At 39.4% G+C, this 12,472-nt stretch overlaps 1 protein-coding gene across 2 annotated transcripts in view; it reads right to left on the bottom strand.

Annotated features, from left to right (window-relative positions):
• Nucleotides 1-12,472, bottom strand: part of IRAK1 (interleukin 1 receptor associated kinase 1) — a 28,303-nt gene that overhangs the window by 12,832 nt on the left and 2,999 nt on the right. For both annotated transcript variants that reach the window (XM_015812243.1, XM_015812242.1), the window contains exons 2-4: nucleotides 10,988-11,155; nucleotides 8,727-8,888; nucleotides 2,683-2,789 (exon numbers count right to left, since the gene is read on the bottom strand). In XM_015812243.1, coding sequence (XP_015667729.1) covers nucleotides 2,683-2,789; nucleotides 8,727-8,888; nucleotides 10,988-11,155 — 437 coding nt within the window. The remainder of the gene's footprint in view (nucleotides 1-2,682; nucleotides 2,790-8,726; nucleotides 8,889-10,987; nucleotides 11,156-12,472) is intronic.

Genomic DNA, 12,472 nt, shown 5'->3' with positions numbered 1-12,472 from the left:
GTAGTAGTAGTAGTAGTAGTGGTAGTGGTAGTGGTAGTGGTAGTAGTAGTAGTAGTAATAATAATAATAATAATAATAATAATAATAATAATAATAAGAAGAAGTAGTAGTAGTAGTAGTAGTAGTAGTAGTAGTAGTAGTAGTAGTAGTTGGAAGGGACCTTGGAGGTCATCTAGTCCAACCCCCTGCTCAGGCATGAAACCCTATACCATTTCAGACAAATGGCTGTCCAGTCTCTTCTTAAAAACTTCCAGTGTTGGAGCATTCACCACTTCTGGAGGCAGGTTGTTCCATTGATTAATTGTTCTAGCTGCCAGGAAATTTCTCCTTAGTTCTAGGTTGCTTCTCTTTTGGTTAGTTTCCATCTGTTGTTTCTTGTCCTGCCTTCAGGCGCTTTGGAGAATAGCTTGACACCCTCTTCTTTGTGGCAGCCCCTGAGATATTGGAACACTGCTATCATGTCACCCCTCATCCTTCTCTTCATTAGACTAGCCAGGGGTAGGCAACCTTGGCTCTTTTATGATTCGTGAACTTCAACTCCCAGAATTCCTGAGCCACCCCGGTAGATATACCCAATTCCAGCAACCGTTCCTTATATGTTTTAGTGTCCAGTCCCCTAATCATCTTTGTTGCTCTTCTCTGTACTCTTTCTAGAGTCTCAACATTTTTTTTACATCGTGGTGACCAAAACTGGATGCAGTATTCCAAATGTGGCCTTACCAAGGCATTATAAAGTGGTATTAATACTTCACGTGATCTTGATTCTATCCCTCTGTTAATGCAGCCTAGCACTGTGTTGGCTTTTTTGGCAGTTGCAGCACACTGCTGGCTCATATTTAAGTGATTGTGACTCCCAGATCCCTCTCACAGTTACTACTATTGAGCAAGGTACCACCTATACTATGTACCTGTGCATTTGGTTTTTCTTGCATAAATGTAGAATCTTACTTTTTTCACCACTGAATTTTATTTTGTTAGATAGCGTCCAATGTTCAAGTCTGTCAAGATCCTTCTGTATCTTAAACCTATCTTCTGGAGTGTTGGCTATTCCTGCCAGCTTAGTGTCATCTGCAAATTTGATGAGTTCCCCATCTATTCCCCTCATCTAAATCATTGATGAAGATGTTGAAGAGCACTGGGGCACCCCACTATACACTTCCCTCCATGTAGATGCAGTTCCATTGAGGACCATACGCTAAGTACGGCCGGTCAGCCAGCTACAAATCCATCTGTTGGTGATGCTGTCTAACCCACATTTTTCTATCTTATCAAGTAGTAGGTTGTGGTCTACTTTATCAAATGCCTTACTGAAGTCCAAGTAAATTATATCCACAGCATTCCTCTGGTCCACTAATTTTGTCAGTTGGTCAAAGAATGCAATAAGATTTGTCTGGCATGATCTGGCTTTTGGTAATGACTTTGTTTGCCTCTAGGTGTTTGCTGATTCATTGCTTGAATCAGTACATGTACTGTACATGTTAGAAGAATTAGAAAATTAGAAATGAATGGGATTAAGAGAGTACGGTATAGGTAGACCTTGTTTAACAACTATTCGTTATGCAATCATTCAAAGTTACGCTAGCACTGAACAAATATACTTACAACCGGTCCTGGAAATTCTGGCCATCCCAGCATCCCTATGGTCACATGATCTGGATGCTTGGCAACCACCATGCAATTACAATGGTTGAAGCATCCCATGATCATATGATAGCTATTTGTGATCTTCCCTGATGGTTTCTCACAAGCAAAGTCAATGGAGAAGCCAGGAGGGAAGGTTATAAGTCACTATGCTAAGTTGCTCGCACTTTTCCCCACCCGACAGAACCCATCCCTGGCTCTGCTGTGTTTGCACCGCAGGGTCAACAATGCACCCTCACCCTTGTGCATCTTCCCTTACTCAACAGCAACCCTCATTTGCCTGCCGGTATGTGAGCTGCCTGGGAATGTTTGATAACCTGTGACTCTTGCTTAACAATGGCAATGGGAAGGGCCGGGACTGCTGTCGCTAAGTGATACAGGCATGTGATGTTGTGCTTTATGACCACATGACTTAACGATGCAAATTCCAGTCTCAATTACCACTGTTTACCATGGACTACCTACACAGGAAGAAAGCAGCATATTAGGCAACTAGAAGAAAGGGGAAAATATTGATGTTAACAACAGAAGAACTTTGATAAAACAATGGACATGGATCTTCATGCAGTTAAAACCGAAGAGAAGTAACTTCAGCAATGGCAAAACTGCGGCAGTAAAGAGAAATTAAGTACCAGCATCAGTGCAGAATGCAAAAGGACAAGAGAAGGGAGGGGGTTAAGGATTTAAAGCAGAGCTGTAAGCAACCTCAAAAAAACAATAAGGACTGTTACTTAAAAGATACCAAAAAATATATGACTGAAGAAGAAAAGGTAGTCACATATGTCTTGAATATCCCTGAAAGATACAGATTATGTCTGCTATGCACAATTAGACAAAAAATAAGTTTGTTATAAAATAAACACAGAACAAATCATTATAGCTCCCAGGAAATCCTAAACATCTGTATTGCCATAACAAACAAACAAGCATTAAAGTTCCACCGACTTTTCCCCGCACCGTAGTTTCTCTTCTACTGACCATTAGCTCTTCTGACTACATCCCACTGAATAGTGTATCAACCAAGCAGAATGCAGTCCATACCTGTGTGTCACTGTGTGTCGGAGGCGATGGCAGGCTGCTGGAGGCTGCACTGCTGAAACGGCTACTCTGAGTGGAGTCTCTCAAAGGGAGCAGAGGATTGGAGTGATCTGTTTGCCCAAGAAATAAATGGGAATTCAGTTGCAGACAAGATTCAAAATAGCCCTAGTGTTCATAGCCCACCCACCTCTTTGAGCAGTGACTGTTTCGTTGAAACAAGAATACGTATGGAAATAAACTGAAAAGTCATACATGAAAGAGGAAGGGGAGGCACCACATTAGTGTGTCATTAAGAATTATATACAGGAAACAGTGTATTCCAAGAAACTTATGAGCATTTAGTTCTAGTAATGAATGTTGCATTAGGCATCCTTTTGAAATTGGTTGTCTCTATCCTAAGACAGATGTTCTAGAAGGAAGTAACAGAAGTAGTAATAAGTAGTCATCAAGTTCTCACTTTCATTTGAAAGGATAAAGGCTGCCAAACCAAGTTTCAAAGCAGATGAAACTGCATAAGCATCTTTACACTGGTTGTGCATATGACATTTTCAGGGACCTCAGTGGCTCCTTTGACTATTTTTTTATGGCTTTCCACAAATAACAGAAATAAAATTTGGGAGAGGAGGGAGGCAAGCACGCAAAGTTTATTCAAGATCCCAAGCCGATTTTCTTGGTGACAAATTTTAGTTGTAGGCTAAAATATTCTGCACTGCAGGCTTTAATATTCTGCACTGCAGAGCACAGTTCTGGTCATTAGGAGCTTGCTGTACCTAGGAGCTTCTAATAAGGAAGCCAGCAAAACAATTTCCTCCTGTTATTAATTAACCATCTTAAATATCACCAGAGTGATTTCTCTCTTTCTCTCTCTCTCTCCCTCCCTCTTCTCACTGACCCTATTAATACCAAACCAAATAAACTTGATGAAGGATCAGGGTTTTTTTTTTTACTTCTGGCAAGGAGGGTTATACTTCCTACTTATGGGCCAGACACATCTCTCATTGCATTAAATCCATCTGACTCCATCTTGTGGGAGAGAACAGCTTTTCCTAACCAAAGACCTTCCAGAGGCATTCAGATTACAAGCCCCAGAAGAACCAAACCACAAAGTACATGTGGTACTTTGGGACCTGGTACCATCCTTGTCTCATTTATCATTTTTTTTTCAACTTCTTCACTTCCAGGAAAGAGGAGGAAGAGGGAGGGGATTAAGCATATTCATTCCCCCCAGTGAAATAGTTTCCCCCCCCTCAGGATTTCAAGCAATCACTTCTATATACACTTTAAAAAACAGCAGGGAAGGTGGGAAATACCTCAATTTATGTGAAATTCAGCTTCCCCAGAAGCACTGTATCGCTTATGTGGATTATTGGAAAAACAATTTTATTACTAGGAAGCCTAAACTTTCCAGAAATGATTTGACAAATTCCTTAACTTTTACAAAGGCTCTCTCCACGATGAGTAAAAAAAATGAATCATAGGCAGAGTCTTCCTACATTGTCTTTTAAAGACAGAACCGGGTAATCGGGCTTCTACTTAAAATGTGCATGAGATGGGCGGGAAGTTGAAAGACACAGTAATAGCAAACAAAAAGTGATAATTCAAAAATGTACATTAGCAATTTTTCACCACACATATTTTGAAAATTACAATTGCTGTGTAATAAAATAAAGTAGTCTTCTAGGCAAGAAGATACTGTTTTATTTATTAACCTATTATTTCAATTTGCAATTTATTTAGGGAAGTTTAGGAATCCAGTCAATACCAAATCCCAAATGATATAAAACAATTAAAGGCCAGTTAATTTTAGCAATTAAAATTCAAGTATCTCAAATACTAAAGACCTGACAGAAAGGGAGATTGCTCCTGGGGCTATGCAATGTTCCAGATTTCCCCCCCCCCAAAAAAAGTGACTTGGAAAATATGGGGGCTCATTTGTCACACCTATCAAAATCTCCTTAAATCAGAGATGTATTTTCCTGCAGATTCTCTGAGGAGGCACCAACAGATACCATGTGAGAGCACCTGAATGCTCTGAATCACTTTTCCTCATTTGAATCTAGACCATTGTGTAACCCTAGTCTTTACTCCTTTGTAAAAGACAGATTGTAAAGTTGCAAGGCTCAAGTACTTATGGGAACACTTTGAGGAGTCCATATATCTCTATTTTGAGAGCTGCACTGGTTTCCAGGTGCAATTCAAGATTAATTTTAAAGCTTTGCATGATTCAAGGCTTGGATATCTATGGGACAAATTTCTCACTAGCCTGCCTTTAAGAGACAGTACAGCAGGTGCCTTATGTTGGCCACTTAATTTGAGACACCACCTAGAGGGGGTCATGGAACATACTTTTTATTTGCTATAACCTCCTCTGAAATAGTTTTCCTCTCTCAGACATTCAGACGGTCCCCTCCCTCCTGTTGTTCAGGATCTTCTGAAAGATGGTGAAAAACAAACTATTCTATCAAGCCTTAAGGTCATTATGACAGTTCCTCTGAATTAGCAACCATTGTAGTTGTGTTTTTGGAATGTGAAAGTTTGATGGAGCACATAATTGTTTATAGTCCATGATTTTGTTTTTGACTATTATGTACTATTTTAAGCCAAATTAAGGATTTGGGGAGTTCTATACTGCTGAGAGTTGGTTTATTGGAGTGGCCCATAAACAAGAGAACAAATGAACAAATGAATAAATACAGCTACCAGGAAGTGCATTCCAAAACTTGGGAACAAGGCAAAGAATTACCTTGTTCACCCACTCCACATTTGATAATGTAAATAACAAAGTTGAAAAGTACATGATTATTACACAGCTAGTGTAAAGCTCTCCAGATTGAACAAATTCAATCTAAATATTTGAGAAGAGTTATGATCTGTCAGGTTAAACAAATAGCAATAAAATTTTCCCCATGTCAAAGTTCAAAACTTCTACATAACCTTTGCCTTATTATCTCACCAGTGAGAAGCTCATGGATTTGTTCTTATTTCCATTTAAAAATGTAGATTATAAACTCTTAAGAAAATGTATCAACATTTTAAAACATAACCTACAACCATAGCAACAAGCAAATCATTGAAAAAGAGAAACTTATTAACAGCCACTTATTTGGAAAAAATAGACACGAAATGAACAAACTATGAAAATGTCTCCAAAGAGTTCTGGTATGGGTGAGCTTATGTTCCCTCCTGGCACACTGCTCTTGCACCAGGAGTAGCTTAAATGGACAAGATGAGTTATAAAAGCTTGGTAGATAGTTGAGAACATAGGTGGAAGGCAATTTCAAGTACAAAAATAAAGATAGGAAAAACATATGGAGCGTAGCTTTTGGAATTCTTGTAAACCCATTAATAGCAACTCCACCCAGGATAAAAAAAAAACCTCAGAAGCAGGAAGAGCAGGGATTAACAAAGGAGCAGTCGGTAGCCTCTGGGCTGTTTCTCATTTGCCTTTCTTCTACGGATGACTTATGATTTTTTTTTATTCTAGATTTCTATTTCTCTACAGCGACTAATCTGCCCATTTTTAAACTCCCTTGTTCTTAACCAGTTTCTACCACCACACAAAATTTGGTCCCATTCTATTCTGTGTTACTCTGCTGACCAATAAGAGTCCCAAATACTTTTACATAATTTCTTTCCAATATTCTGGTGGGTTGGAAAGTATAAAACCTTATTAGGCTTTTTAGAGTATACATTTAAAAAAAAAATCACTCAAGGCAATTCAAAAGAGTAAACGTGAAAATGAAAAAAAAACAACCAGAAAATTTAAATACATACATTCAACCTAAGCAAATATAATCAAAAGTAAATATACTTACATTTCAGATTCACTCAAGAATGGAAGCTATTAAACATTTTATGCAGTGTAAACCTGAACTACAACAATAAAACCTCATATAAAATCTGTTTGGGCACGGGGGGGAGGAGGAGGAATAGTTATTCTCTCAGAGACGTAGGGCAGTGATGGCGAACCTTTTAGAGACTGAGTGCCCAAACTGCAACCCAAAACCCACTTATGCATCATCGAGTGCCGGGTGGGTGTGGCCCATTGGGTGGGCGTGGCCCATTGGGTGGGTATCGCTGAGGTGGTAACGGCAGACTGGGTAGGACTAAAAAGTTCAATCAATCAATTCCAACTTTGCGAGATCTTTTTTTCCCGCGAGAAGTTGAAATTGACTGATTGAACCTTCTTTTTTTTTGCACATGGTGGCGGAGGCCTAAAGTGAAAAGGTTTTATAAAACTCAGCTGAAGGCCTAGGATTGGGGCGACGGTGCGCGGGTGCCAGAGTGCCGCGACGGTGCGCGGGTGCCAGAGGCGGCTCTGAGTGCCGCCTCTGGCACCCGTGCCATAGGTTCGCCACCACTGATGTAGGGCATCAATCAGAGTACAACCTAGAGCAGGAACAGGGAGTTGGCTATGGTCATCTGAGATACTCTGATATTGTCCAGAGTTGCTGTTCTATAAAACTGGTTGCAAGAGTTCTTTTTTAGTACGTGCTCTAAAAGTTGAGCTGTTCTATTCTACCAACCTTCCTGCTTCATAAGATACTTTATAAAAATAGTTTTACCATGATTTTCCAATAAAAATGCTAAATGTGCCAAACCAGTTAGCTACAATGCCAGGAGAAGTAAAGCTGAAAAAGTGAGGAAAATTTTACATTTTCACTTTTGCTAAAGCTTAAAGTAGAAAGTAAAAATGCATGCTTGGCCTCATCATCCTTTCTGAGACCACCCTCCAGATGAAAACTGCATTGTTATAGTTGTTTCTGTGACAAGAATTGTAGATGGGGAGAGGAATGAGAATTGCTGGCCTTATGAAATCTTTCAGATCTATATTTGCATTATCAATCCCTTAGTCATAAAACCTCAACATATACACCCACTCTCCTTTCAGTTACTTTTCATAACTGCAAAAAGAGAACACCACTGAAGAAGAATCACAGAAAAATCAATAAGAAAAATCACAGAAAAGGACAAGAAGAATGATCAAAAGGATTAAAATAACTTATTTAGGAGGAACAGATCCTCCTCAAGATCCCTGGGGGGGAAGACTATTTTAAAAGTACAATTATTTTCTGTCTAATACAAGAATTTGGAATCATCTCATGAAATTGACATGTTCAAAAATAACAAAGAGGAACTTCCTGCTCCACCAATGTGTAATAAAATTGGTATTGGTGTAGATTAACTTTCTAAAAAGCCTTTGACTAATTGTTTGAGATTAGACCTGCCATCATCCATAAACTGTGAAAGCAAATTAGAATCCAGTTATTCGGATGTTAACAGATTTCTATATGCTAGATCAGTTGTGGCGAACCTATGGCACGGGTGCCAGAGGCGGCACTCAGAGCCCTCTCTGTGGGCACGCGCACCGTCGCCCCAGTCCTAGGCCTTCAGCTGGGTTTTATAAAACCTTTTCGCTTTAGGCCTCCGCCACCATGTGCAAAAAAAAAAAGGTTCAATCAATCAGTCAATTTCAACTTCTCGCGGGGAAAAAAAGATCTCGCAAAGTTGGAATTGATTGATTGAACTTTTTAGTCCTACCCAGTCTGCCGTTACCACCGCAGCGATGCCCACCCAATGGGCCACACCCACCCGGCACTCGATGATGCATAAGTGGGTTTTGGGTTGCAGTTTGGGCACTCAGTCTCTAAAAGGTTCGCCATCACTGTGCTAGATTCTTGTTCCACTTTCTTCTCATGTACTCTGAAATTTTAGCGGGCACATCTTCAAATTTTTAAAGCAACCTAGAGCAATTCTTAGGAAGTTGAATTCTGTGACCAGTGCCAATTTCTGCACTACATAAACAGTGTTTAGAATACCTGCAGCCCAGCAGAGGAGTCTATGAGTAGGTGAAACTCAATCCATTCCATTGTCCCAAGCCCAAATGCTTTTGAGTTTTATGAAATGAGGGTTTCATGAAATGGAAAACATTTTACGCTTCAAATTATCTGAAGAAAGTTGTCCCTGAACAGCCCCACTGGACAGGAAAACAAGTTAAATTTTTGTCCCACACATTCTAGGATCAATGGCAAACATGCCGCTTGTACCTGGTTCAGGTGGGGAGGGTTTTGGGTGGGGCTCCCACATTGTTGTAATGATCTTGCAGCTGCCTCTGCCACCTGGATCTGGGGCAGGTGGGGGTTTAGGAGAAATAGATGGCTTTTGAGAAGTCAGTGGACTGGGCTTCTGGGAATATGGCAACAGACGTCCTGTAAGAAGAAGAATGGAGAAAAAAAGAATGAAATATTAGTTCATGCACATCTTTGGTTACTGTGGTTCTGTATCCAACTATTATGCTTTATAAACTATGTGTCATACCTTAGAATATTATCCAAGCCCAATGATTAGTTGCTTAACCAACAATTAATTAAACCACGGTTTAGCAATCATGCAAACTAGCTGCTCTTCTTTTTATAATGACACTTGCAACAAATAATTTGGTTAAACACACTAGAACTAATAGATAGAAGTTATCACTCCTAAGGATCCAGTCGCCTACAGAAAGCTGAATCCCTGCTACAGCCAGTTAGAAGATTCTATACTAGAGGATTGGCCACAGTCAGGATGAACAGTAGAGTTACTTGGACCAATAGAGGAAAGCAGCCCAAAAGGCCATGAACATTTGCTGCTTTAGCTTCCTTGTTATCTTTGGCTAAGAATCTGTATTTCTATATCTGGAAAGCTGGAGATGTTATGTACAGAAATGTTAAATGGCTTCCTTTTCTCTACTGACCTGCTTATTTCAACAGACTGGCACCATAACTTAAAAATGCTGCACACAAAAGTTTGTGCAAATGCAAATGTGTGCAGAAGTTTATATTTTAAGACCAACTTAGAACTTTAGCCCAACGGTTCTGGAAAACAATAGGTTATGTGAAAATAGCATAAGATAGAATTAACAAGCAGTTTGGGGTTCATAAAATATAAGCTACTTGTGTCAGAACAGGTTTAAGTCTATTGTCATTCCTGAAAACATTCTGTGGTACTGTTTATCTGTGAAGAAAGTAATAAGAAGCATTCTAGATTCGAAGTTTATATGGACATCCAGCATGTACAATGAACATATGACATCATCAACTGGAAGTGCAATACAACTGAAAAGCCATCCAGACTCACCTATATGAGTTTTATCCAAGCCTCTTTATTCAAATATGCTTGAGGCAAGAATCAAAAAACTAGATAGGTCAGTGGAAACACAAAGCAGAGATTTCTTTTGTTGGAAAACAATCTATGGAATATCTAAAAGGATATGCAGGTATTTACAACATATTTATCAGTAGCTTGAAAACTTTTTTTAAAAAAAGTTACTGATACAATTTTTAATTCTGAATTGAGATATTCTGACATTTCACAGAGTATTTCATTGCTAGCCTTTACTTGTTTTGCAGTTTAAAAGTTGTTTTTAATGTATATTTTTTTTGGTGGAAAAAAACCTCATTTTTTATTTAAAATGCTATCAATCATGAACTGCAAGTGGAATATACCGTAATAATTCATGAAATGGAGATGTGCGATTTATCATTTAATGCAGTATAAAAAATAATACATACAGCTCAGTGCCTCTACCTACATACGTTTAAGAGAGATTCTGAACAGCTACTAGAAAAGGCTAAGCTCCCTGAAGATAATAAGTGAAATATATCCAACCGCATTATGATAGATAAAAAAATCCACAACTGCCACTGCAGATTCTGGGATTAAGATCATTCATTCTTGGGGGAGGAGAGGTGAGAAAAGAGAAGATTTGAGAACATTTTATTTATTTGTATCTCACCTTTATTATTTTTTCAAACAAGTAAAGGCAGCAAACATCTCCAACATATCTTCCTCCTCCTATTTTCCCCACAACAATTCTGTGAGGTGAGTTGGGCTGAGAGCAACTGGCTCAAGGTCACCTAGCTGGCTTTCATGGCTAAGGCGGGACTTGAACTCAGGGTCTCCTGCTTTCTAGTCTGGTGCCTTAAACACAAGCTGCCTACAGTCACCTTGGAGTGATGGGTGGCATACAATTTTGATTGATAAATAAAATAAAATAAAAAATAAAATAAACCACTAGGCCAGGGGTAGGCAACCTTGGCTCTTTTATGACTTGTGGACTTCAACTCCCAGAATTCCTGAGCCAGCCATGCTGGCTCAGGAATTCTGGGAGTTGAAGTCCACGAGTCATAAAAGAGCCAAGGTTGCCTACCCCTGCACTAGGCCAAACTGGCTCTATGAAATCCAACTCAAAAAATTACTTGGGCAGATCATTTTAATCCCTCCAGAGCTACCAACTTCATCTAAGCTGAAGGAGGCAGGAAGGAATCACCTGAAACAATGATATCACGTGCCCGGTATAGTTGCAAGTCATCAAGTATCTGAATTAAATCATCAACGTAGGCGTTGCGATTCATCCAGGTCCACATAAGGTTGTGCGTCCGCCCATCCATCTTCTCATACAATCGCAATTCAACCTGGTTTCGTACAATCCTGGAGGCTAGTGTGTAAGAGAGAAAGGCCAATTACCAATCATGCATTTACTATCAAGGGTGTAACCTCATAATTAGGATATATAACAGGCTTGACTATTGTGCTAGATTGAATGCTGATACATTACTAGAAATATATTGGATCCTGTTGGATCATTATTTCTGAGATATTTCCTTATATAAACAGAGAAACAGAATGATTGGGGGGGGGAAGTAGTGGGAGCAGGAGCAACTTCCAATTTCCAACTGGCTTCCCCATTGAGTTTCCTTGTGGGAATCTTGTAAAGAGCATCGGAAAGCTTCTTTCCTTCTATTTCTAGGAGGCAGGTAAGTAGCTGCTGCTGGGTGGGGGGAAGGAGCAAGAGATCGAGACTAGCTGGGAATACAACATTCACACAATATTGGAAATGAAGATCATTCTCAGCAGCAGCCAGTAGCACTGAAGCAGCCAGAATTTCCCCAAATTTCATTCCCTAAAAGTCAGGTTTGCAATGTAAGTTAGCCTGTTTGAGGTACCTTGGTTCAAAAGTTGTTCCCCTATGATGCTCTATTTCAGCCAGTTAAAGGTCATGATGAGAATTTAGATTCAGTTGTCTTGTGAACAAAACGTAACAATATCCATCTGTATCTTGCATCCTCTCTTTAGCTCTCTTTCTAATTCTAAGTGATGTTTATAATTGCTACATATCTATAGTATAATTTGATTATTTTTTTACCCAAACCAGAGTCAATGTTTCAGGAACCTCAAATATCTGGCCAGTAACATACTTCTCAATTCACACTGGTTGGGAAGTTACCAGATTGGGAAAGGCTGACACAAGCAAAATGTTTCTGTGCTATAGGATCTGAACACAAATATAGGAACTATCTCATACAACACCAAATTATTTATCCATTTATTTTTGCCTTAACTATTTTGATTCATGTTAGCTTCAGTAGTCTCTTGCTTATGTGTTCACTTCTCTTTTAATGAAGATGTTAAGAATTCAATTTAGGAGTACTGTAGATTAAATCATGTTCTTCTTTTGCAGCAAGAGATGCTCAATATTCTCTCTCTCTCTCTCTCTCTCTCTCTCTCTCTCTCTCTCTCTCTCTCTCTCTCTCGTGTGTGTGTGTGTGTATATACACCCTCTCCCCAATATGGAGAAATCATCGATCATCTACAGGGTTAATTGCAAGGACTGTTCTAATAATTATATTGGGGAGACTTCAAAAAGATTGGGAACTAGAATCCAAGAACATAGATTGGCGATAAGAAGGGGTGAGCAGTACTCCCAACTGTGGACACATATGGCAGAAACTGGACACCGTTTCAACTTCGAGGA

The sequence above is a fragment of the Protobothrops mucrosquamatus genome, unplaced genomic scaffold (assembly GCF_001527695.2).
Source record: "Protobothrops mucrosquamatus isolate PMUCROS unplaced genomic scaffold, P.Mucros_1.0 scaffold76, whole genome shotgun sequence".
Classification (NCBI taxonomy): Eukaryota; Metazoa; Chordata; class Lepidosauria; order Squamata; family Viperidae; genus Protobothrops; species Protobothrops mucrosquamatus.
The sequence above is the reverse complement of the archived record's forward strand: the minus strand, read 5'-3'. Positions and strand labels throughout refer to the sequence as shown.